General features: G+C 42.2%; 1 protein-coding gene across 3 annotated transcripts in view; it reads left to right on the plus strand.

Moving 5' to 3' along the window:
• CRACD (capping protein inhibiting regulator of actin dynamics) overlaps nt 1-27,785 on the plus strand; it is a 191,594-nt gene that overhangs the window by 91,078 nt on the left and 72,731 nt on the right. The window contains exon 3 of one of the 3 annotated variants that reach the window (XM_014568709.4): nt 7,692-7,775. The exons of the other annotated variants lie outside the window; for them this stretch is intronic. Coding sequence (XP_014424195.3) covers nt 7,709-7,775 — 67 coding nt within the window. The 5' untranslated portion in view covers nt 7,692-7,708. The remainder of the gene's footprint in view (nt 1-7,691; nt 7,776-27,785) is intronic. 3 annotated transcript variants of the gene reach the window in all.

Genomic DNA, 27,785 nt, shown 5'->3' on the forward strand with positions numbered 1-27,785 from the left:
TCATGTTAGTGCTCTGTTTATTTGTATATTCAAATACATAATCTTATTTTATTATTGTTTCTGTTGTCTTTAATGTAGTTAAAAATAATTATTTTAGTATGAGTTTTTGATGGCTTATTTAGCTCTAGTTCTATCATCTCTGCTTTTGTGTGTGTATATGGGTGTATGTGTATATATATAATTTGAAACTGTATTATTTCATTTTTTTAGTGTAACAGCTGATTGCTTCAGGCTTGTTTTGTTTGTAGCGTCTATTCTGGTACTGCAAAAGCTTCAAATTTCCTTCCAATCATTCTTTTTCTTCTTTCATTCCTTGAGCAGATAGAAGGAATAGAAAAGCCTTCATTTTCTTCAACTCTATTAAAGTTCCCATTTCCATTGTATCATTCATAACTGTCTTTTCCTTTATGCCCCATTAATTCCTTAGGCTATGTCTATATTAGCACTTTTATCAGTAAAACTTCTGTCTCCCTTTCTTTCCTCTTCCGTTCCTTATAGTCATCCAATTCAAGTTTCTCTCCTTTATAGCAGTAGAATAACTATAGAGAATAAATGCTCTGTATCTTCAAATGTCTGGAAGTTCCATAATGCAGTTCTTCCTGTTCATGGGAAATTGTTTGACAAGAACCCCCTTTTTTTTTACACAGAGTAAGAGGCAAAAACTGTACAGATAAATCATTGTGCTGTAATCAGTTAAGCAAATAACATTCTTTGTTGTAACAGAATAAATAGACGGCAAGAAAAAAACCTTGGTTTACTTGACATTCTAATGTAACATTCGAAGCTTCAGAGGGTAGCCGAGTTTAGTCTGTTATAGAAAAAAACAACAAATGGTTTTGTTGCACTTTATAGACTAACAAAACATGTAGATGGTATCATGAGCTTCCGTGGGCACAGCCCACTTCTTCAGATGACCGGAGTGATGAGTAGGGGATATGAAAACTCAAAATAAATAGGAGAGAGCAAGAAGAGGGAGGAGAAAAAGAAAAAAGGAAGGGGTGTGTGAGACAGAGCATCATTAAGTATCTGGAGAATGGGTACTTAAACCTAAGCAGATAAAAATCAGTCAATAGATAGATTGCTAAAACAGGAAGGATTCCACTCAGAGAGCTGTTAGCACCTTCAGTGGTTATTAAGTAGGTAGTGTCCTAGCCAGCCCATATCACAATTGAGTCCATTAGTATGTGAATTGAATTTGTGGATGAACTGGGATTCCAGTCCTTCCCTATGTATCTGGCTTGTGGAGCTGGCCCGTGACAAGACAGCCACCTGCAGGTCTGTCAGACTGTGGTTAGGCAAGCAGAAATGTTCACCAGCAGGCTTCTGTGTGTTCCCTTTACGTATATCCGATTTGTGTCCATTGATTCTTTCCCGCAGAGACCATCCTGTTTGTCCAATATATATATTAGTGGGGTACGGCTGGCATTTGATGGCATAGATCAAATTACTAGATGTGCAGTCAAATGACCCTTTGATTTTGTGGCCTATGTTGTTTACTCCAGTGATGAATTCATCAGTGTAGATATGTGGGCAGAGTTGGCATCTTTTTTGGTTTCAGGGCTGGGTTCTTGGAGACTTATGATGTAGTTGTGTGGCACGGTTATCAGAAAGAATACATTTCAGGTTAGGGGTTGTCTGTAAGCAAGAATAGGTTTTTCTCCTAAGGCCTCTGAGAGTGAGGGATCATTTTCCAAGATGGGTTGTAGATTGTGTACAATGCATTGGAGGGATCTGAGTTGTGGACTGTAGGTAACAACAAGAGGAGTTTTGTTGTTTTCTCTTTTGGGTCTGTCTTGAAGTAGTTCATGTCTGGGTATTTTTTTGGCTCTGTCAAATTTTTTTTTCGCTTCCCCAGCTGGGTATTTCAGTTTTAGGAATGCTCTGTAAAGATCCTGTAGGTGATCGACCCCACTGACAGACTATAAAGTGCTACCAGACCATTTGTTGTTTTTTTAATGTAGCATTAGTGATGACTCATTTTCTGGCCTTCTTTTGCTATATTTACAGCATGTTTTGGAAATAAAACAGAATTAACTCTTCCTTAATTCGTATATCCATATACATATTGTCACCACAACCATGCTTGCTGAGGGGGAAGGTGCAGAGGGGGCAGTTGTCCTGGACCTGGTGATTCAAAAGGGCCTGGGGCTCCTGGCCACTGCCACCACTACTGCAGCAGTAGCTGGAGCCCTGGACCCTTTAAATTGCCACTGGAGCACTGTGTGCCATTGTCCCAGGGAGTGGAGGGAGGGGCACACCATGGCCCAGGGGGTGTTAAGGACAGATGGACTCTAACCCCATCCCTTCGATTCGAGACACCACAGAACCACAACCTCCCTTGCCCAGCAGCCCAGCAAGGCTGTCGCCCTCCTGGCTGTTACTGAATAATTGGTTTTCCATCCATCTTTTCACAGATGAAGGGTTTGATCTCTATTGACTCCATGGCAAAATTGCCCTCAAGTTTTTGGACCGGAGTGCTGGTTTGGCTCTACTGGCCATAACTATAAAATTCCAATTATTCAGACTGTAAGAAATGGGAGGTTGAGAAAAGTCTCTAGAAATTTTTCAAACAAATAAAAGCCAAGGAAGTTTCACCAAGGGGAGGGAGATTAAGAGTTAGGCTTAGGGGAAATTTGCAGAGGTGCCATGTAGTCTAGGGTTTCCAACTTTCTAATTGCACAAAACTGAATAACCTTGCTCTGCCCTCTGCCACGACCCTTCCCTGAGGCCCTGCCACTGCCCCTCCCCTTCTCTGAGGCCATGTTCTCCCACACCCTCCATCACTTGCTCTCCTTAACCCTAATTCACTTTCACTGGTCTGAGGCATGGGGTTGAGCCAGCAACAAGGTGTTCAAGGTGAAAGAAAGGGCTCCAGTTTGGAGCAGGGAGAGCAAGGGGCCAGCTGAGGGCACAGGCTCTGGGGTAGTGTGTGGGATGAGGGGTTTGTGGTGCAGGACAGAGCTCAGGGTTGGAACAAGAGGTTGAGGTCTGGTGGGTGAGGGGTGTCGGCTTTGGGAGGGAGTTGGGGTGTGGGAAGTGACTCTGGGCTAGTGCAGAGGGTTGGGGTGTGAGAAAGGGTTGAGGATGCAGGGTGCAGTGCTTACTGCAACTCCCAGGAAGCTGCTGGTGGGTCTCTATGGTTTCTATACAATGGGATGCTCCATCAGCACACTGCCCCTCCCGCCCACAAATGCCATCCCTGCAGCCTCTGTTGATCGCCGTAGCAGGCCAATGGGAGCTATTCCACAGCTTCCATTGACTGGGAACCATGACCAATGGGAGTTGAGGTGGCAACATCTGTGGGTGCAAGGGGAGCATGTGGACAGAACCTCCCTGTGCCTAGGGCTCGCAGGGGCCTAGTGGCCCCTTCTGGGACACCATGTGGAGCCAGGGCAGGTAGGGAGCCTCTCTTAGCACTGGGTCCTTGCTGTGCCACCAACCAGAATTTAATGGCCCAGTTGGCAGTGAAGAGCAGAGATGCCAAATCCCTTTACAACCAGGCATTCCCGTTGAAAACCAAACACCTGGATCCCTAATGCAGTTCACCCCTCACACATTCCTACAAACCCTGTTACAAACAGTTAAGCTGGAGGGCTTGGGCTGCAATTTATCCTGACTGCCAGCAGGGGGTGAAGTGGTGCCTGTCCAGCTGCCAAGCATCCAGTTTGCCGGACTCCCTCCGAGCCCTAAGAAGTGTGAAGAGGGATTGTTGGGGGAGAAGAGAAAGGAAACGGGACAGAAGCTACTGGGGGGAAAGAGGCTGCTGTGAGGACAAGGGCTGCTGGGGAGGTAAATGAGGTAAGAGCTAAAGGAGAAGGTGGCACTGATGGTGGGGAACAAGGACTAGAGGGGAATGGGATGTAGGGACACCAGCTACTCAGAGGAAACCCTGCAGAACCCTTTGCTACTGGCGGGTTTCCTCACACCCAGAAATCATACCTCACCTACCTCTATCTTCAGAAGCCCTTGGTCCCCTCCCCCCCATCCCATGCCTTCTGAGAGGGGCAAGGAATAAGGTTCCATCTATCCTCTCCATTTGGGGGGGAGCCCTGTGAGGCAAATGCTTTGTCAGTCCATCCCCTTTTACCTGCACTAAGTCCAGACTTTTTCAAAACTGATGTATGCGCTTATATGAAAGTTACTTTCAAATGTGTAGATGAGTTAATGATATGAAGGGGCAGCTAAGAACCTGGGAGCATGAAACAAGGTCAGGAGTAGAGGAAGGGAGCGCTCAGCTAGAGTGCTCAGTTTATCCTCTGCAAGTTCTTGCCCTGCTGCTGACCCAAGGGACCTAAAACCATGTATATCACTTGTGAGGGACCTACGTATTGTCAGGCCAAAGACTAAGGGAGATAGCCTGATATTGGCCTGCTCAGAAGCACTTGGATTCTCCTCCTCTCCAGGTAGACACAAACTATGAGTGAGAGAGAGAGAAATCAACCCCTGAAACTGATAGATGGTTCCTGAGAGATCTTTAGACATCCTGTCCCTCTTCCTATCATTGGAGTTCCTTGTCCATAATAATGGGTTCTTCCATCAATAACTGGTCAGAATTTGTGCTCTTCAGACTCAGTTTTTAAAGTAATTGGGTACTTACACATATAATGTGTTCCAGGAATTAGTGTTGACACTGGGGGCTCTATTCTGAAGGCTCTTTGCAGAGGAAGTTGATTGTAGGGTTTTATACTATCAGTCTATTTGCAACAGCTGTTTCATTAGCTTGGGCCTTTGTTAGTTTTCTATCTGCACTTTCCTTCCCTTTATTAGAGCTTTCCTCATTCTGAGCTTTTACTGTCTGCTCATCTGTGTGGTGTTGGGTACAGTAGTAGCTTTGAGATAGTTAACATGGAATTTGGTAACATAAACTTAACAGGAGAGTTAAACCTTTATCTTCTAAAAATCTAATTGAAATGGCAAAAACCAAAACGCAGATTGTAAACTTTCAGAACTGTTTAGATTATTTATGGGTGGTTTGATGAAAAATGAATTGGGCAAAGAAGGAATTGTATTAAAGTTAATGTTAAAAATTTACATAACACAGAGGTTAAGAAAAGAGTGTCTGTACATCTGGGTATAGTGCTTATGTTATCTACAAATACAAAGTTTGTTTTGAAAGTCAAAGCACTAACCCAAATCTAGGGGAATAAATTTAACAATACAGTTTAGATGAGGGATCTCTAAATCCAGGTCCATAGGCCATCTCCAGCCAGAGCAGTTGCCCAGAGGGGTGAGGAGAGGTGGGTGTTGTCCATTCCCAAGCCCCGCCCCTTCCCACTATCATCCTCTCCCACCATGGAACTCTATCCCCCATGACACGCATGAAAAGTTACATAGAGAGCTGGTTGTGGGAAGCAAATATATCAATGAGTGAAGATTATCTTTCAGTGACTGAGAATTTAGGGCAGATTGTCTATTAGAAAATACAATGCATAGTCCCCTGCATCCATGGCAGGACCAGTGCTGAAATCCAGTGATATATTCTAGGTAGATGTCCTCATCTGCCTGACGGCATCAAAAATCACTCATTTAACAATTTCCCCACTTCCCATTGGACTGTCTCACTTTTCTTAGCACCCTTTTTGCAAGAAATCTAAGACACTCTGAGAATCTCCTTTTGCCTCATTTCTGCTACTCATGCAGATTCCTGAAATCAGTTATAGACATGTAGTGTTTGTTTATAGAGTGTTACATAACTTTTTAGCCACAATTGAGAATATGCATGCCAAGGTTAACCCACAAACTTGAAGTTTGATGAAAAATCAGTGAGACGCACAGTATGTCTCTGTCCCCCACAAAATATCCTGCAGCTTAGAAGAAAGTTCCCAGATTTGGGAGAGGATATCAGCAGTTCACATCTCACCTAGGTGCTGTTTGAAGTCCTGTGAAATTCACAGTTGTTATTTACTACAGCTTTAAGCTCTAATCTAAGAAGACAAGTAGCGAAGAGTTGCTAAATATTCTTCTCTTCCCCCATATTTTTAAAATAAATTAGGAGAAGGCTTATTCAAGTTCACTACAGGCCCTAAGTTTAGGTCTTTAACATTTACTATCTCCAACATTATTGCATCTTATTGCCTTTCAAAATGACTGACTAGTTTAGTTTGTGTTTTAAAACACTATAAAGCACTCTTCCCTTCTAGAACTACAGATAGAATTCAGATTTCTTGATCACCAATATTATACAGCTGATTAATAACCAGCTGTGTAACCTATTATGAAAATGAATGTCAAGTCCTCTTCCTCATTAGCATATTTTCTGTTGGAAGAACTCACAGTGAAGACGTAGCCTGAAGAATGAGAGGAATTCTTCATGTTGGTCATGAAGGGGGCAAGCAATCGGCAGATCTGCTGGTGTAATGTAGGAAAACATGCTCTGTAGCTCCTCCTGACTATTACATTCTCTTGCTTTTGATGTATTTGTAGAATGTTTTCTTGTTACCCTTTATGTCTCTAGCTAGTTTGAGCTTGTTCTGTGCCTTCGCCTTTCTAATTTTGCCCCTACACACTTGTGTTACTTGTTTCAAGTATTCTTTGTTATTTGACCTGGTTTTCACTATTTGTAGGGCTCCTTTTTGATTTTTAGATCATTCAATATCTTCTGGTTAAACTAGGGTGTTCTCTTGCTATGCTGCCTATCTTTTCTACACAGTGGAATACTTTGCTTAATTGACCTGACTCCAAATCTTTGTCTGGGCTAGTAGCAGGAGGTGAATTTTCCTTTCAGAGTGATGAGCTAATTTAATTTCCCATTGTGAGGTCTCGCAATGGTGTACATTGTGTTAATGCAGTATAAAGTAGAAATAATATCATATAGTCCTGCCTTATTTGTGCCATTACTGTATATACCATTGTGTCAAGCAATGAACCCTCACCATATCATCCTTTTCTTCCCATTCCTCCCCCTGAAAAACGGGAGAAAGAAGTAGTTTTAGGAGATTGAGATTTAGTTTGATAACATGTACAAAACCTATGGGCAGTTCTCCCTACAACTGTTATTCAAGGTCTTTTAAGCTGTTATCTGAATTTGAACCTATGTTTACAGAAAGATAAAACCCATAATTATTTAATGAATATCCCACTAATTCTAGAAGGTATAATTTATTGGTATGACTAGCATTCTTAATATAGGCAATAATGTGTGTTTCTTCCTTTAATGGACCTGTAACATTAGTTCTTTATCACCTGGTGGAATTTAATGCCTAAAAAACATAAACTTTCCGCAAATGAATGCTCAAGGAATAACTGAACTTCCAAAAAGAAGTATTCACACTATAGTTGTTTGTTGGTTAGGTAAAAATATTGCAACCATTGTAAAAATATCTGTAGTCCTATTAATTATACTGTTGGTGATGATGGAAAGCCATATCAATACACTAGACACAGAAGTTAAATACAAATATATTCAATACCATACATTCTACTTATTACAGGCTTCATAATTTGATGGAGGTATAACTTACCGGAGCTACAGTTGCTCATATCTTGTGAAATGTAATGTATAGTTCTTGTATTGAAGGTTTAATAGTCTAACTGGAGAAAGCATATTTTAGCATATGTATCTAAATTGTGTTAAAACAAGAAATTTCATTGTAAAGAGGACAATGAAAAAATGAGTGGAGCCAAACTATGTATTTCTGTCTTCCTAAATTCATTGGTTATATAAAACTGCTGTGTTGTACTTTTTATTTCAGTAACATTTGACAAAACCATGGCTACAGATGAAAGGGACACTAAACAGAATGTTCAGGCTGAGGTACTGGGTACTGATGCTTCAGGTACTGTAAAAATAAATTGGTGCTTTTGATTGCAACTTAAAGAGGCAGAATTCATTGTCATTTTCATATTGGTTATAAAGAAAGCTTCTTTCTTTCTAATGAATTGGGTAAAAGAAATGCAGAATGGCCTAAATAATCTGTGCTCTTGCTGTAACTGGCTGAAAAGTTGGAATAGCGATCAGTCTTGCAGGTTTAATGTACCATAGACTGGTCTCTTGGCGTGCGCCATTTTAAATAAAAATAAAATATCCGAGTCTGGACTAGCAGGTTCTCAGTAACTGTAAGCCACTTCCCCCAAAAAATAGCTCTTTCTAATTTTTATAGGCCAAATCCTATAACCCTTTCTTGGGCCAAACTCATGGGAGTTTTTCCCACATAGAGACTAGGTCATGACAGCAAGCATTTGGCCCAATATTTCTTCCCTTTCTAATAAAGTTGCAGCTGCGTGGTCTTAGTTCACATGGGCTTCTATGATGATCTTATATAATACTCAGCTCAGATTTAGCCTTGTGAATCAAAGAATGTTGGAAATTCGAGATAGAGACAATTCTGTGTTAGATTTTCTTGTTACCCTTATTTCAGTGTTAGTTTGTTTCTTTTAGTATATTCCTGTGTAACACTCTGTTCATGGCATCCAAAAATATGAGGCACCATGTTACCCCTCTATCTGAGAAACACTGACAGTTCTGTGGCTGCTAGGCTTTGTGTCAGCTCTCTGTCACTGCATCCTGACTGCCTTGCCAGCAAACTCTTCAAGACTCTGCTAGTCTAAACATTGCCCTGGTGATAACAAACAGTGAACCCCAGTTCCCGAGTTTTCCAAAGACATTCCACTGAATTGTCCAGGCCTTCTCACTACACACTCACAAAAATTGAGGTTGCTACCTTAAAAAAGATGGCGCACATATCAGTCATATAGGCAGGCTGAAAACTCACTCTTCATTCTAAGGCTATGTCTAGGCTGCAGGTTTATTTCTGAAGAAGCTTTTCTGAAAGAGATCTTCCAAAAAAACTTCTTCCAAAAGAGAGCATTTACACTGCCAAAGCACATCAAAAAAGCTATCTGCTTTTTCGAAAGAACATCCACACCAAATGGACGCTGTCTTGCATTTAAGCTGTGATTACTAAGGACGGAGTGGCCACCAGGATACCTGTGCTTTTTCCTCTTTCCCCTTCTTTCGAAAGAACTCCCTCTTCCCCGTCCTTACATGCCTTTTTCTGAAAGAGCTCTTTCGGAAAAAGGCTTCTTCCTTGGAGAAAGAGGTTTACCAATGTTGGAAAAACCCCTTTGTTCTTTTGATTTTTTTTAAAAGAACATGATTGCAGTGTGAATATAAGTGAAGGTTTTTTGGAAAAATGGCTGTTTTTCTGAAAAAAATTCTGTAGTGTAGACATAACTTCATATATAGCACTGAGATGCTTTTGTAATAAAGTAAGCATACGTTTATTAATAAATAACTGAACATTAAGTGGTACTAAGTAAGATGAAAAGAAATCTTAGCAAGTTACAATCTTTGACTAAGAAATTGTTCTTACTCGTGTCAATTTACTAGCATCTCCATCCCACTAGGCCAGGGACCCACAATCACAAAATGCTGTTCCCAGGGTTCCTGAAGTAATGGATTCCTAAAATGCCTTTTTGTTCTCCTTATATCACCCAAAGTCCATTGTATCTGCCTCAAGAGTCAGGAAAGATTCCCAGAGTGAAGACTCTCTACCCCAATGAGCTCAGCAAACTTCTAATAATGATTTGATTATTGTATATGTAAATGTAATTTTGTTAACCTCCGTCAATAATCAAGCTGGTCAAACACATTCTTTTGTCTAGAGCAGGCTGGGTTTATTCACTGCTTTGCAAACACATATTAAGAACACATTTCCCGCATGCACAAATAATTCTTTGTACACAAGCTGTAGATACCTCACCCGCTGACTTTGTTTTCACGGACAGCGTGTTATCAGTTTATATATGATACCTCATGTAGCATCTTTTAGATGCGTATTATACAACAGCATGTTGGGTGGTTAGATGTGTTTCAGGCCTCATCTGAGATACAGTAGGGTGAGCCCTCTGCCAGTTGGCATTTTGGGAGGCTCCCAAGGACACATCCGGACAACTTTGTTGATACAAATTTTCTCCTCTTTGCATAGAAATCTATTCTACTATCTAATATGTTTACTGGGAAACTCTTCCTCAAATTAGTAAGTCTAAACTTTTACTTGGTATAATTTCATTCCACTATATCTAGTTATGTGCTCCTGGGCAGGTATAAATGATTCCTCTTCAGTATTGGTGTTTACACGTTTCAAATACTCTACCTGTATCCCTTGTTAATTACCATTTGGCCAAGCAACACATTTTAATTCTTGATGTCTGTCTAATATAGTTATATAGATTTCTTACCATAGTTAGTGAATAGCTATGTTTCAACACAAAGGCACTCCATCAAACCTCTTATTACATTTTTGTCTTTTATGTAGTACTTTAACAGATTTAACGTGTTTTTGCTAAATTCTGTTTACACTAAATTGCAACAAGGTGTTGTCTTTTATTATTAACTAGGCAACATGGTTACCAAATTCTTAACTGTTAGCACCTGTAGTATAACATGTGCATCAAATGCACTGTTGCAGAAAAATGATCGCCCATTACTAGGGATGAGCTGGAATCCATATTTCAATTGGCAATCTAGAGTTGGGTTAGAGTTTGCATTTGCACCAATCACTGTGTGATGATCCAAACTGGATCACCATGAACTTTGGAAATGTATGAATTCATACCCACATTTCCAGCATCTACATTTGAAAAAGTTTGGAATTTGTTTGAGGCTAACATGGAGTTATGCGGTTTGGGTGTGGGACTTTTCATGCTCATCTCTACTAATCACAAAGGTTAATTTCATTTCTGACAGTTAGGAGCTGCCCCCTTCTGGGTGCCACCTTTTTCAAAACTTGTGTTTGTGTTGCTGATGGTACACTCCCTTTCACACCTCAAAGGATACATCTGTGCTATGAGCTGGAGATGTAATTTCCAGCTTGGGTAGATGTGTTAACTTTGACAGAGTTTGTGCACTAACAATGGGAGTGTAGCAATAGCAGCATGAGTAGCAGGATGGTATAGTTCCCTGAATAAGTACCTGAGGTCCCAGACAGGATTGTACTTGAGGAGACTAGCTCATCCCACCACTCATGCCATGGCAGCTCCACTTCTGTTTTTAGTGTGCCAGCTTATTCAAGGCTAGTGTGAGTGCGCCCACAAAAGCTGGAAATTGTCTCTAGTTTGTCTTAAGTTTTCTTTCAGGACATTTGCCTGTGAATACTGGACAATCCTGGCTGCTTTCCCTAACTCTTTCAGCTTCTGTGGTATTTTGGAAAATTCATGTTGCCTTAAAATGCCTGTACAAGGCTGGCAACCAACCACATGGCAAAGGACAGAGGGTGAATCTTGCATAAAGTAAATTTGTAAATGAAAAACATAAAACATATTTTCTAAATCTGCAGATAGATTTAATCTGTGCCACAGCACTAGTTCCATACACAGAAGCTAGTGGTCCTTTTTGCAACTTTTGAAGGGTAGTAGTTTTCATTGGCTTGGGTTCCATAGACATTACTAGTGCCATGCAGGCGTGCACCTTTTAAACTCTGTGACAGGACTCTTCTCCTTTCCTTGTGTTCTCTTTCCTTCCCTTTCTGTTCTGCCCTCAGTCAGCTCTTCGTCATTCATCAGTTCTCCGTAGAACAGAGCCAGTGGAATGCAAGAAGGGGCCTATTAACTGTGGCATTTTTATTTACCAAAGAATTAGAAATGGTTCTGTCTCTTTAAAATTGCTAACAGTGTGGTTTTTTGTGCTGTGATGATTACTGCAGTGTATGTACATGAAATTGTTCAAGTAAAGCAAATAACTTCATGGTGTACTGAGGTGTGATGTGGCCTCATTCTACTCTATTCCTTTTTCTTTCAGGGCTGTCTCGGGTTTGCATGCTGACAATGTTTAGATTTCTATTGCTGTGGTTTTTAAAAAATAGAATTGAAAAAAATATTAAAGTCATGGCAATGGAAGCTATCTGATGGAAAAGTATCCGATCAGATCTGAGATGGACAGCAATGAACTAAGTAGTCTGTGGTTTAATTAAATAAAAGAGGATGGGTGCCGAGGTCTTATTTGGGTAAAATGCCCACAATAAGATATAGATTGGTGGTGAATTATAAGGATGATCATTAAAAGAAAAGACTATTCTCCCCACTGGCAAGCTCTGGAGCACACCTTCAAAGATCACTTTGTGTGTATGTCTCTGTGAATTTAATTTGTTTGAAAGGTGTTGGACTGACAACCCTGGCAAATGAAGACCTCTGTTTACCTTCAGAACAGGGATAGCACACTCAGCAGCAGTGTACATTTTTCAACTCTGCCTTACCCAAATCAAAGATTTGGGAGTAACAGTTCTTGGGGTGAGAGAGAGAGAGTGCAGTTGCTTCTCTGTCCATTGAGTTATGAGCCTCTCTGCTGATGTTGCCAAAGGAAATTGCCATTTACTTCCATGTACGTAGTTTCTGTGATGTGGGCACCTACCCACTAGGAATCGGATGGAAACCATCACATTAATTTCACATAGGTGATTGAAGAGGCATAAGATGGTATAACCCCTGGTCACTGCCAGCAAGTCCTGGATTCAAACCAGTAGCCTATAAGTGGGTAGTTCTATATCCTATTACTAATCCCTTATACAATCTACAAACCTGTTTTCTTACATTTGCATGATTAGTTTGCTAAGTTCCTATCTCAATTAGTAAATATTAATTTATAAAGAGCAGATACAGAATTATGCTGTTTGAGGAAGTGTGAATCCTTTTGTGTTGCCTCATTGTCATTCTTGTATGATACACCCTGTTTAAACAACATGTCCTGCCTTTTGCATCAGTAGTACCTGACCTGACACTTCCTGGCTTCTAGTGGGGGGACTGAGGGCTTGTATACGCTGTCACTTACAGCTCCAAAACTTTCCTCACTCAAGGGTGTGAAAAAGCACCTCCCTGAGCAATGCAGGTTTCGGTGCTGTAAAGTGGCAGTATAGAAAGCCCTGCAGTACTGGAAATTATTTCCCAGTGCTTTAACATTGACTGTTTTAGTCTGGTCTACAGCACCTCTGGTTTTATTTGCTTTGTTTTACCAACTTAAATATTTTCCATTCACTATATATAGGCTGGGGCTTATATCTGAATTGGCAAGATTGCTTTAAAAAGCAAAAACTCGGCAAGTTTGCTAACCAGTCATGTTTCCTGAGTTCAAGGTTTAACCATCATATCAAATCAAATTGCATTAGCAGTGTTCAGTGCCTTAAACCTAATGTCATGCATATAGAAAAGAAAAAGAGGTGGTCTGTTTTGTTATGGTGAAGCAAAAATTAAAGATCCATATTTACAATGAACTAGAATTATATGAAACAAAATACAGGACTATGTAGCACTTTAAAGACTAACAAGATGGTTTATTAGATGATGAGCTTTCGTGGGCCAGACCCACTTCCTCAGATCAAATAGTGGAAGTGGGTCTGGCCCACGAAAGCTCATCATCTAATAAACCATCTTGTTAGTCTTTAAAGTGCTTCATAGTCCTGTATTTTGTTTCAGCTACACCAGACTAACACGGCTACATTTCTATCACTAGAATTATATCTCATTCCTAATGGTCCTGCTGGCTTCATCTTGTCTTGTATCCAAAATAAGACAGAATGAAAATGTGAAGTCAGTCAGGCTGTCAAGAGAGCACAAATTTCACAATGTCCTCAATTTCACTAGTACAGTTAATGCAGCTTCTTAAGGGTGAATTTATGGAGTATACCATCTCATAGAACTGTAAGGGACCAGAGGTTATTGAGTCCAGTCCTCTGCCCTCACAGCAGGACCAAGTACTATCCCTGACAGATTTGCCCCAGATCCCTAAATGGCCCCCTCAAGGATTGAACCCTGGGTTTAGCAGGCCAATGCTCAAACCACTGAGCTATCCCTTCTCCCGTGATTGCATAGGGGTTCTTCTCACTGCTGCGTCCTCTGGAGCCAGGTCTGAATGTAGTGCTGCTATTTGCATTCCTGATTTTTAAAAACTTCTCAGGGTTTCCCAACTTAAGGCGCCAGTGTAAATACTTAACCTTATTACCATGAACAGTCCCATTGAAAGCTCATTCTGAAATCTTAAAAACTTGCAGGGCTCCCGTGGTTCTGCAGAAGTCTCTCCACATCTAGCAGTGTCCCTGGTCCATTTCCTGGCAGTATCTTCTGCTGGCAACAGTCTACTCATGGCTGCATGCTGGGGTGAGGTGGAACAGGAGTGCACAAACTGAAAGGGATGCAGAGAGCTCTGGCTGAATTAACTTTTCCAGGAAAAGCCTCTGCAGGGCTGTAGAGATGGGTTTCTCCTGCCCATTTTAGCCTCCCCAGTACTGACCCTAACCTGCACAATCTCCATCTGCCTGCTTCAGCATGGACCACAGACCCATAGACTACCCTCTTAAGGTAGGAAACAGAGTTGTGGGAGTGGTTAAGCCTAATCATGTGAGGGGAGGGGAAAATCTGTGTGATGCATTTCCTCTGCACATGGGATCTAGTAGTTGGATGATCTGGGGTGATGCGCATCCAGTTTCCTTCCAGACCATGTTCAGGGACTATTTCAGGACAGCTCAGTTATAATTTTTTGTAGCTCTGAATGTTTTGGGTAACATGTCAGTGTGGCTTAGCCAGTAGAGCTTTGGCAGCTGTTCAAAATCTAGATATTGGTGTATATAAGATACAATATGTATGCACTGCACACGCACATCCTCATTGAATTCTTACAAAAATAGTCCTGTTTTCATTTACAAACTTGGTAACAGGTTTGATATCAATCAGTTCCCACTAGCATGAGCAGCAGGTTTTGCAGGACAAGGGAGGATGAGTCTCCCCCAAGAGCCACACGTGGCCCTGTCCACACTCTACCCTGAGCCCACCTTCCTCCCTTGCTATCTGCAGCTTTCCTCAGCAGCATGCTGCTCCTCTTCCCTTAAATGGACTGTGGCTAGGGTCGATCAGCCCATGGCCCAGAATCTGGGGCAACTAGGTCCCCCCAGTGCTCTGGGCCAAGGGTGTTGGGATTGCACCACCTGGCGCTCCAGGGCTGGGGTGCTCTAGCAGGGAGCCCCAGGACTGGGGGAGGAGTGCATGGGAGGCTGCATGGGAGGCTTAGGTCTCCTGGAGGGAGGAGGGCAGATAAAATGGAAAGGGGCAAAAGGGACAGGGCCTGGAATTAACCTTCCTAAATGCCTGGCTCACACGTTGCCCATGTCCACTTGCTCTCCAATCAGCTCTTTAAACTTGTCAGAAACTGTAGGCTTAAATCTCTTCCTTCTTTCTGTCTGCTTCTGTTTATCATTCTTTGTGAAACAAAGCCGCTGCCACCATCCCTGTTCCAAATCAAGACTCTGTTTTGAAAAAGTAACGTTATTTAGAATTTAGTTTTTGATTAATCATTACCTAAATGTGACTCTCATTATAATCTGCAAATCTCTTGATGTATAAATCAGATGAAAGAAAATTATGGTAGATTTTAATCAATTAAAATCAACTCCATTTTAAACAATGGAGACTTTTCAAACATGCTGCCTCCATTTTTATATAAAAGAGTGTTGAGATTTTGCAGTTCGTCATTCAATAATTTTAATACTTACAAGTTCATTTAAAGCAGGACAGAAATATGCTGCCTATTTAGGTTAGTGGAAGTACTTATGATGCTTTGAAACCAATCATGTTTTTTCTTGAAATGTGTGTGTTGGCTCTGGTTTTGCCACAGCTTTGATGTTAATTGGATTACTTGTATTAGTAGTGGGGGAAAGCAGGAGGTTAATCAAGACCCTTTAATTACGTTCTCCAGTGGCCAAATCTTGTTTCCATGGATACCCGCGTTATGTTCAACTGGTCCAAATTTTGACCACATCAGCTTTATAGCCTCCACTTTCTCTGTAATCCGCTATCAATTAAGTCGTTCATCTAAGAAGAGATTTTGGATTCCACATGTTTAGTCCAGGGTAGTGAGCTGTTATCTGTCCTAATGAAACACCCCAATTCTACGTGTGCTGGCTGAGGAATGCCAGCTAAAAGTGTTAATGAGTTGCAGTGCTTTCAATACGTTGAGGACACTTAGCTCTATGTGTCTATCATGCCTATCCCAGTATTGTGTAAATACCTAGATCAATCTTGGAGGGAGATTGGTACATTGACAGCCAGCTGGTTGAATCTCATTCTGGATAAGACTGATGGGCTGCTGCCATTGAAAGATTCAGTGAGGATGGTTTCTCCTCCTTCCGCTGAGGAGGCATACTGACAAATAGTGATTCATGGTCCCTCTCTGAGTCATGTCGGATCCTCAGATAACTGATCATATAGTGCCAACATGCAGGAATGCTTTATATCAGGGGTTCTCAAACTTTGTGATACCATGATCCCCTAAAATGCTAAATGAATTTGTGTGGACTCCCCACCCTTCACTGCTCTGGGTTGCTTCCTTCTCCCTTCTCACCAGACTCCTTGCCCTCCTGGGGTTCCTTCAAGGCACTTGCAGTCCTTAACTCCCTTCTCCCCTGCAGGCTCCTTCCCCCTGTCTCTTTCTCCTCTGTGCCTCTTTTCCACTCCGTGTCCCTTTGGTTCCTTCTCTCTCTGCTCTCCTCCCCTCCATCCTCCACTCCTCTCCCGTGTCTTCTCTGCCTCCTCCTCTGACCCCCACGTGCCCTTATTTACCCCTGGTCCTCTGCCCCGACCCGATCCCCCAGTCACTGCCTGGGGGACCCCTGCCCTCTCCCAGCTGGGGAAGAGTTTGGTCGCCTGGCAACCGTGCCCCAGCCGGCCCCGTGTCCACTCCTGCGCTGGCCTCACTCTCCCGCCACCTTGCCTCCTGCTGCAGCTGAGCCACACTCCTGGAGTCCCACGGCCCCGGTCACGCTGTGCGGCTTGCCGGCGGCTGCCTTCCGCTACCCTGCCGCTCTTCACGGTCCAGGAGAGAGGGGTCGCAAATGAAAAACTGAATCCAGCTGCGACCTCCCTCTAAGTTGCTCGCGACCCCCTTTTGGAAGAGAATCTCCAGCTTTTTGCCACCTCGAGAATGGATTATTGCAGTGGGTTCTAATGCTTCCAAGTGTTAGTGAGTAACATCTCCCAGATCTGTACTATCTGCTAGTTGGTCTCCAGACTGAATCAGTGTGTTGGTTTTGACCTATAAAACTCTAAAAGCCTTCAAGTTTATAACCTGCTGCTTAAGTGACTGTTTCTCTCCTTTAAAAGCAACGAATGGTCCTGTAGCACATTGGATACTACCAAAAAAAAGTGTCAGGAGCTTTTGTGGGCACAACTCACTTCTTAAGGTGAATGGAGCAAGGGGTCCAGAGGAACAAATAAACAGCAAAAAGAAAGGGGGGGGGGAGCGGAGGAGGGGAAAAAACTTGTCAATTAGTGTCCATGCTAAATGAGGCTAATAGAGTGGGTGGTGAGTGCCCGATATTTAGCTTTTGATGTCATTTGGGTGTTGAACATAACAGCCCATCCAAGAAATGTTTTTGTTCAATCCCTGGCTAAATGTGTCAAATTTGCATAGGAAGATTAGTTTCTCTCTCTCTCTGTCTCTCTCTCTCTCTCTCTAGTTGGTTCCTGAAATTACTTTGTTAGAGGATAGCCACCTTTCAATCCAGTAGTGAGTGCCTGAGCAAGTTAAAATGTTCCCCCACAGGTTTCTGTGTTACCATTTTGAATATCTGATTTGTATCCATTAATCCTTTGTCCTAGAGACTGTCTGGTTTGGCCAATGTATATGGCGGAGGGGCATTGCTGGCACTTGATGGCATATACAGGTTGAACCTCCCAAAACCGGGACTCTGGTCTGGCAACATCTCTGGTCTAGCAGGACCACGGATGCTGCTGGACCAAAGAGTCCCAGTGGTGGTAGCGGGAGCCAGCTGGGGAGCAGTGGCTGGACCAGATGATGGCCAATGGAGTTCCCGCCCCAGCCAAAGAACCCCTGGTGTCAGCTGAGCCAGATGTCTGGGGAATCCTGGCCCTAGCTGGGGAACCCCTGCTGCAGCAGGGCTTCCAGTGGCAGGCGGCCAAGCTGGGGACTTAACCCCCTGTCCTTTTTTTTTTTCCCCCTCCCTCCCGTGGCAGCAGAGCTAGCAGTAGCTGGGCGGCCCCAGCTTGGAAACCCAGGATACCCCGATGGCAGCAGGGTTGGATTGGGCAGCCCCGGCCACAAAACCTGTGGCTGACGTGGGGCTGCAAGAGGTGGGCAACCCTGTCTGGAGAACCCCAAGGAGTTCCCAGTGGCAGAGGGTAGCAGCGGTGAGGTGTGGCCAGGCAATCTAAGCTGTGGAGCCCCTGATAGCAGTGGGGCTGGTGGTGGCTGGGTGGCCCCAGCTCAGGAACCCTGAGGAACACGGTGTAGCAGCTTGGCCAGCAGCAGCCAGGCTGTCTCATACAGGAACTCTGGGAGACCTTGGGGCAATGTGTGGGCAGCAGGCCAACTTTAATGGGGCCAACAGCAGGGCAGGGAGCCCAAGGGAGAGGAGCCCGGGAGCAGAGCAGCAAACAGGGGAGCACTGACCTTCCCTGGTTCAGAACCGCTCAGGACCCAAAGGTACCAGACCAGGGACAATCAGTATCACATTAGTGGATTTACAGTTGTATGAATCTCTGATGTGGTGGTTTATGTAGTTAGGTCCTGTGATGGTGTCACTTGTGTAGATGTATGGAAAGAGTCGGCACAGAGTTTATTGAGGGGTGGGTATGTTTGAGGTGTGATATGTGGTTGCTGGAAAGAATTTGTTTCAGGTTAGGGGTTGTCTGTAGGTGAGGATTGGCCTGTCCCCCAAGGCCTGTGGAAGTGAGGGATCATTTTCCAGGATAGGCTGTAGATTGTTAATGATGCGCTGGAGGGGTTTAAGTTGGGGGCTGTAGGTGATGACTATTGGTGTTCTATTGTTTTGTTTATTGGGCCTATCTTGAAGAAGCTGATGCCTGGATACTCGTCTGGCTCTGTTAATCCATTTTTTCGCTTCCCCATGTGGATATTTCAGTTTAAGAATGCCTGATATTGATCCTGTAGGTGTTTATGGGATTGGAGCAAATCTGGTTGTCTCTTAGGGCCTGGCTGTAAACAATTAATTGGGAAATGTGTCTTGGATGGAAGCTAGAGGCATGTGGGTAAGTATAATGGTTGATAGGTTTCTGGTATAAGGTGGTGGAAATATGGCCATCATTTTATTGAACTGTAGTGTCAGGGAAGTGGATCTCTTGTGTGGACTGGTCCAGGCTAAGATTTATGGTGGGCTGAAAGTTGTTGACATTTTTGTGGAATTCTTCAGGGATCTCCTTCCTGTGGGTCCGTATGAGGAAGATGTTGTCAATGTAGCGTAAGTAGAGTAAAGGTGCTAGGGAGTGAGAGCTGAGGAAACATCGTTCAAGGTCAGCCATAATAATGTTGGCATATTATGGGCCATGCAGGTGCTTATAGCTGTGTCGCAAACTTGAAGATATAAATTTTCCCCAAACTGGAAATAGTTGTGGGTGAGGAGAAAGTCACAAAGCTCAGTCACCAGGTGTGCAGTGGTGTCATCGGGGATAGTGTTACTTCTCTCCTTGAGCAATTTTGCCAAAGTTGTGGTCAGTGGAGGCACTTAAGCTGGTGGTAGTGTTCTGTGTGATGGGCTCATTGTTCTGTGCAAATTCCTTGTGGAGTGAAATCATCTGTTTGCTGACTGTTAAGGCATGCTGCAAGGCACATTTATTTGTGGTGCAGGGTGGTATGGAGAGAGGGTGTTGATGGGGATTGGACTTGCATGCACAAGGAGTTTGTACTGTAGGGGTTTGGGTTCTGTTGATAAGCAGAAAGCTGCTGTACAAGATTATTTGTATTCTGCTCATGTATCTTGTCGGAGACATTTGGGGAATTAGTTGCTTTTTGAATTAGAAATAAAATCAGGCAAGACTAGTCCTCTTATGCTATAAGAATCTATCAGTTTCGCTACCAGAGTGAGTCCCACAAGAAACGTACTGATTATGAATATACCCTTTTGATCAATGTGCTGTAAATTCTTGTTGATGCCCTAGGAGGCAGAGAGTAAGGGGAAGAAAGTAGGTATATTATTCCCAGTTCTCCTTTTACCTTTTCCTGCTCCCCTATCCACCTCCATCTTATTTGTCTATCCATCTGTATTTTGGGATATAGCTGTCTTTATGTTGTGTGGTGTTGAGCACCTGAGCAGTGATTGACGTTTTTAGACACTACCATAAGCAGGTCTCAACAAATAATACAATCTACTCGCCACAGGCGAGTAGATTGTAACCCAATACAAAGCTTATGGAAGGACTTCCAGTGATTTCAGTGAGCTTTTGCTGGTGGCTCAGATATGGGACTAGAACTGATTAGTAAAGGCTTCTTTAGCTGTTTGAGCTTTTCTCACTTCTAAGGAGGAAAAATCATTATTTTCACCTTCCTGTAAAGATAGTGGACTCTGGCTAAGGCCTGGTATATGCTAGAACATTAGGTTAGTTTGTTAGTCAGAGGGGTGAAAAATCCACACTCTTGAGCAGCATTGTTAACAGACCTAAGTCCCTATGTAGACAGCAGTAGGTCAACAAGAATTCTTCTGTTAGCCTTGCTACTGCCTCTCAAGGAGGTGCATGTTGTGTCTATGCTGAAGTGGTAGTGATAGATTTTTATTTAACTCACATTTTACTATATGGAATAATTAAGTAAAACTGGTAGTATTTTAAGTGTAGACAAGTCCTAATTCTCCTCATCTTCAGTTTGTACCATATAACCTTTTCTGAGAAAGTCCTAGCACCTAACTACAGTGTTTCTCACTAAACTTAAGGAATGGATTGCACAGTGATTACTTGATGTATGCCAGTTGCTATGAATGTTGGAAATGTTAATTGTAAGATAATTTAATTTTTGATCTGTTGCCTTTTAAAATGACTTTTATACAGCAGTTGTTATATCTTCAAAGTACCATGACAGCTGTTTACTTTGTTTACCTCTATTAAAAAGGTAAGTTGTCATTTTTCAATTTTATAGATGGGGAAATGAGGCATCTGGTTTAAAAACGTATCTCGTTTCACATGACAAGTGAGTGGCAGGTAAAGCATTAGAATTTGGGAGTTCCTGACTCCTAAGCCCATTATTGGTTCACTGACTCTCACTGATTTGCCATCTGATCATTACCTTTTGTATTTTCTCTTAGAAGCTCTTTTACTTTCTTAGGAGGACTTTAGTGCAGGTGAGGAAGTGTTAAATAAAAATGAAGTTCAAGAGTGCATGTGCAACTTGATCCATAGGACTGCATTCATAACATTTCCTTTCACTTTACAATATAGCCTTAAGAGGGCTCTAAAAAAATAAAAACATGTTCTCTTGGTGATTTCATGGCTTCTGTTGTTTCCTCCTCAGAGAAGATCAAGTCTGGAGGTTTTCTGACTACATCTGAAATTGTAGGGATGATCAATTTGTTTAAGAAACCTTGTAAGTACACAAACTGGTTTTGTGGATTCTGAAGCATACAATGTTCTTCTGTAAGTCAAACGTGCGTCGTTAATTTTTTGTGGTTTAGCTGTGAGTACTCCCAGTGAATGGCTGATTGAAGGCATAGTGTGCTATGCTTCATGTTTGTAAATTTGAGCTGCTGCTAATTTATGTGCTGCTTTTCTTCATTTTCATTCAGTCTTTAATAAAAAGTGTGTGTGAATTGGAGTCAAATCCAAATGTAAGAGAACTAGAAGGAATGTTCTTCCATTATTCTGTTTGCATTTTTGAAGGCACCTAGCATCAGTGGGAGCAATTTTCACCTTGAAGAGAGATTTAATACCCATAATTTGTATTTCAGTGCTGCAATCTGTACCTATTTATAATCTATATTTTTCTGTCATCATTTGAATTGACCTTTTTGACCTATGAAGATACAGAATTCATGTATTTGGAGGCTAGAAGATTACTTTGGTGAGAAATGTGTACGTGTGTGTGTTAGAATCATCCAGGGTTTTTTCAGCATCAGCAAATATTATTTTGAAAGCTTTCCTCTGAAATGTTTCTGTATTGTCAAATGGTACCCTCCTTTAATTGTGCTGATATGGAATTATAAAAAGGGAATGATACTAACTATATATTTTTTTGATCTGCTACACGGGATTTGCAGGGATTACTTGACAAATTTCATATTAATTTGATTTATGCAAACTGAACAGATATCAATGGTATTAGATTTGTGTCTCTGTAATTACTGAGCATTATATGATGCATTGATGCTAGGATACATGTTATTTTCCCCTCTACTATTTTATTCTTCCCAAACTGCTGTTTAAATGAACAAGATTTATTTTCAATAAAAGTTATTAATGAATAATGTTTTTATATTCTAAAGGAACACAGCATAAGATTTCAGGCTTTCATAATGTCTGAGAACTGTGATTCACAAGCAAGTAAAACAATAGCACTCTGTTTTCATTAGATTAGATGAGGCTTCACCTCAGTCCTGTATGCATGAAAATCCACCAAGGAGAGAGAGAATTTTTATTTAACTCACATTTTACTATATGGAATAATTAAGTAAATCCCACTGTAACTTGCTGTCAGGTCAAACCTTTCATCAGGGAAATAAAGAACAAATGAGTGGTGAACACACTGAGATCTTGAGCACTCAACATGTTATATAACCAGCTCTCATTATACATTCAAAGGATGACAGAAGTAGGAAGAGACAGACGTACAAGATTAGGAGGAAAATTATTTAGGAAGAAGACACAAATTATTTGACATTTAAATTATTTGAATACCTGGCCAGCTCTGTATTGTGATATATTAGCAGATCATATGGCCATTTGATTAACAATTCACTGAGAAAAACAGAACAGACTTACAGTATAAAGATCTTCCTTTGTGACTATGTGTGGGAGTACAGTATGTTCGTTCAGTACAAAGGAAAGGATTTACTTATGTCAAATTTTCAGATTGTGTTTCCTCTTGTTCTGTACTCAAGACAATTTTGCTATTGAAATTGTGGGAAGGAAACTGCCTTACTTTTGTTGTGTGACTTTACATTACAGGCAGTCCCCGGGTTACGTACAAGATAGGGACTGTAGGTTTGTTCTTAAGTTGAATTTATATGTAAGTCAGAACTGGTACATATTGTAGGGGAAACTCTAGCCAAACATTTCTCCAGAGCTCAGTTTTATTCTCCCACACCTCACTTCCCTCAGTCCTTTATTCTCAAGCTGAGGTGTCTGCTGAGAAAAGCCGCTCCGTGTCTCCCTAGTCTGCTGGGGAGGGCGCTAGCTTCGCGTCTCCCTGGTCTGCTGGGGGGAAGCAGCTAATGCGGGGTTGCCTCACCCCGTTTGTAAGTAGGGATCCGATGTAAGTTGGATCCATGTAACCCGGGGACTGCCTGTACAGTGTTAGCAATTATGGGCCCTGTTTCCTTTGAGACTTTTTTCTACTCGACTTCTAAGAATTCAACTAAGGCCTAAGCTGTAAATTTCAGATCCAGACTTTCTCAGACTTAGGAATGTTGGAATCCATTGTTTGATCTGTGGTTACACACTTGCTACAACCTTACTGCTGAAATGATTGCCTTGTCTTAAATCACATGTTTGGAATCACATCTCCTATAAAAACTGCCATATATCTGGCAGCCAACCATGGGATACATTCAAGGATAAATTAATTGTCCTGAGAGTCACCATCTCTTGCTATGATGTAGGAAACTTATATCCAGAGGTATCTCTTTTTTTTTAAATAGAGAGACAGACATAAATTGGGTTTGTATGACTCATCTGACCCATACACTGTGAGTTCTGTGAGCGGTGTAGGGGAAGAAGTACTTGTGGAAAGGTAGATAGAACTACTACAGAGCAATCTTCTGTTACTGAAATACAATAAAAGTAACTGTCATAAAGCTTTGTTGGCATGCCTCAGACTTGCATCTCTTTCTTACACAAATAGCCTGCTGACCATGACTTGTCCTTTTCTGCACTATAAGGTCATGGTCATCATTGCACTGGCAAACGTGACTAATAGGAACATTGTTTAAAACCCCCCATTGAATTTCCAGTGCAGATAGCCACAAGGGACATGGGCATCTTGGTCCCTAAACTCAGAGCAGCACAGGGACTGCTTCCTTTTGTCACCACAATAGCTGCACATCATTGCAGAGGGAGTGGGAAGGGATAGATGGAGGTAGCAACTATGCCTCTTCCTTCCTTCCTTTGCAGCAGCCCACACATCAGGCCAGGCACACCCAAGAAAGAACTTCCGGAGCGTTTGTGCCTCTTTAGGGCAACATTCCTTCCCAAACATTATAGTGTGATTCAAAAGAGGAAGGAAGTTTAAATTAAAAGTGAGGGAAGCCCCTGGTGGTGAGAAACATTAGAGATGATGTCTCTCTCCTGCGGAGCTGCAGCTTGTGGCAGCACAGCAACTGAAGAGACTGACACGATTTTGTTCTTTCACATAATTGCAGAGCCTATTTTTACAGAAGACAAGGGAGGACTGAGGGAAGCATGGGCTTCACTTACATTGAGAAACATTTCATTCCCTTACACATACCAGAATCACCTTTGCATTGTTACCTCAGATAACTGACACTGCAAGACTTTTTCACACATCTAAATTAAATGGCTCCTTCTATGGAATAGCTTTGATATTTGCTTGCTGTTGCTTACATAGCTCCTTGGCTTTTGAGCTCTGCTGTGCAAGACACTGTCAGGATCAATTCAGTCATGCAGAGCATCAAGGAATCTTCCCCAATATGCAGTAGAAAATCTGATAAGCTCTAGCATAGGCATCTGATGGTAATAATTGGAAAAACAGGAGCATCGAATTGATTATTCTCTTCAGATAGAACTTTGTTTAAAGTAAAATGTTATTTCTCCCTCTCTCTCCCCCCCCCCAAAAAATCATGATTCAGATGGCTGCCTACCATACTAGGGTGAGTACAGCTGTTGTACTGATGTTCAAACTTGACAAATCTTTCAGAAGTGGTGGTGTGCGGAAGACTTCTATATCAAACAGCTGTAAGCTGGATTTGCTGCTTGGTGTACCTCAGCTTTAAAATGCACTAAAAAGAGAGGTGTACTCATCTGTCCAGAAGAGCCATTCACACAGCTGAGAAGGATTCCTTTGCTATCATTCATTTCTTTTGTATCTTGTTCATTTCCACTGTTCTCATTTTTGTAATGAACTTAGGGTTGCCAGGTGTCCGATATTGGCCTGGACAATCTGATATTTGCAGCCTCTGCCTGGTAAAAAAACAACAGAAAATACTGGAATTTTCTGTTTTTCTCAGACAGAAGGCTCAACAACTTTGGTCCCCTGAGTTTCCCCCTCCCCCCCATGTATGGTATTTTTTGTGAAAGTATCTGGCAACCCTAAATTAACTTTAATTTTTAGCATTTGCATTCAGTTTTGTCACTGTGTTGGCAGAAGGAAGATCCTTTTCTTCTCTTTCTAGGTTAGTTAAAACACAATGTGAGGAGACATGATGTGAGGCAAATGGGCGGAATAAACTACAGTAATCCCTCCTCCTTTTCTCTTTCCCATAAGAATGTCCTTTTGAAAATCCCATAATTGGTCGATGGTCTCTGTAGCCATATGCCAGAGCTGGCCAAACTTACTGACCCTCCAAGCTGCATATAGCAATCTTGAGAAGTTGAGAGCTGGGGTGTGCCTGCCATGCCTTCGGGTTTTCACCATGCTGGTGGCACCTGCTGGGTCTCGAGGCTCCTGTTCCATTCCTGTTGAAACCCTGAGCCATGACAGGTGCATTCCACCAGGCTGAAGCGTTCCCTGTTAGCACTTGGGTGGCTGCCCAGGAGAGAGCCCAGCTTATTAGCAGGGTGCCCGCAGACAGCAGCATGTGTTTCTACTGGTGGTACACATCTGCATGTGCTTTGGAGCACGTAACAAATTTTATTCAACATATGGATGGAAAACATTAGAGCGAACATCCCCTTATTGGTTGGCACAAGCCAGAGGCAATGTGGGAAGGGGGCTTATGACTCCCCAGATTTTTGCCAATGTTTCCTGGCCCTACTTGGTCACCTGGTGCCACCAATTCCCTTCCCTGCACAGCAGCTACTGGAGCCGGCAAGTTGGGAGCTGCAGACATAGGGTGAGGCAGCTTCAAATACTAGGGAGCCACAGGAAGAGCTGCTGCTTTTTGCTGCTGCCTTTCCCCACTGGAGCTAATGCAGCAGTTCATCCCTGCAGCTTACTGATGTTTGATGATGCTTCTCCGGGCAGAGCTAACACCTGGGAGCTACAGGGAGGGGTCACTGAGGTGTGTGACTCAAGTTGTTGTGCCTTCCCAGTCTCAGCAGGCACCAATCATCTCTGGAAGAAGCCTCTTGCCCCAACTCCCTGCCTCAGGGCTGAAACCCTGAGCTCCCCCATTCAGTCTGGTAGACAGAGAATGGGGGAGATGTGGGAGTTCCACAAGCCACACTTTAACTAAGAAAAGCCATGTGCAGCTTGCAAGCAGTAGTTTCACCACCTCTGCCATCTGCCTTATAATGGCCCACAATGTGCTTCAGTGCCTAAAAATGAGTACTCAAAATGGAAGCCAATGTCTCTGAATACTTGGCTACCCTCAAGTTACCCAGGACTTTTGTAGTAATTGGTACTTGGGCCAGGATTAGAACTTGATATTTCTGCATCCTAGAACTGTACTTGGAGCAGTAGACCGCACCTCTCTAAAGAGAATCTGGAAGAGAGGCTGCTGGTCTAATCACCTGGGAACATAAGAGTGACAGTTGCTATCGTAGGAAGCAAACAGCCTAGTAATGTAGCACTTGTAATCTGCATCTCCACTAGCCTGTCTGTCTAGTGTCTATATCTAAGATATATGTTGCTGTGGTATCTTACAACCTGTAGGGCGTACGTTTTCCTTGACAATACATACTTAGCTGTTCCTTCTAATCCTTATCAGACTAGCTTGAAAGATTGCATCCTTTTATGAGTGGAGTGAGTTCTCCCTACAGCCTCTTTTAAACTATCATGATTTCTGCATTATACAGTCGTGGGGTTCACAAAAATGTAGGGCTGGAAGGGACCTAATGAGGTCATTAAGTCCAAGTAAACCTAGATCATTCTTGACAGATGTTTGTCCAACCGTTTTTAAATTCCTCCAGTGAGATGGGGATTCTGCAACCTCCCTTAGAAGTCTGGTCCAGAATTTCACTAGTCTTATATTTAGAAAGATTTTTGTAATACTAACCTAAATCTCCATTGCTGCTGATTAAATGCATGACTTCTTGTCCTACCCATGAAATGGAATAGTGTCCCATTCTGTCCCCACCTCCCAAAAATTGTCTGGTTGAAGTAACTCAAGGATAAGGACGTTAGCTGAGGCCCTTTCATTATTCAAGTACCTCATGTATTTTTTAAAATTCATGATTTTATGTTCTTGAGCTTCTTTTTGTATGGGTGCTGCTCTTTTCTCTTGAAAGCCAAACATGCACACCCTCCCTCTACCATAAAACTGACTAAACTGAAATGAAGATTTCATCATTCTGAATCATCTACAGCTTGGTTTTTCATTTTGCGAGCACAGATTGTATAAAGGGGCCTTTTTAGATAACTGAGATTTATTTTTCTAGTACATGTAAAGCTGTCTCTTTTGGCTGATATTGAAATATCAATAATGTTTTATTTTATGCAGCATTACAAAGATATTTAATACTAGACAGAAAAATATGAGGACAAATACTTTTATGTATTATATACTTCATTGAACATAAGCCAGTGTTTTTGCAAAGATCAAACTAACAGATAGCCACAGAAAATTTTTTAGATATAAAGGCGAAAAGACTAAGCCCAGGAAATATGGCTTTAAAAATTTAATCTGATCCGAGCTCTGCGTTCAAGTAATGAATATTTATTGTGTACTACATGCTATTTCACTGTTTTATTACTGCTGAATAAAGCCAATTATAATCACAAAAATTATTCA

This window comes from Pelodiscus sinensis, chromosome 4, assembly GCF_052426305.1.
Source record: "Pelodiscus sinensis isolate ZL-2025 chromosome 4, ASM5242630v1, whole genome shotgun sequence".
Classification (NCBI taxonomy): Eukaryota; Metazoa; Chordata; order Testudines; family Trionychidae; genus Pelodiscus; species Pelodiscus sinensis.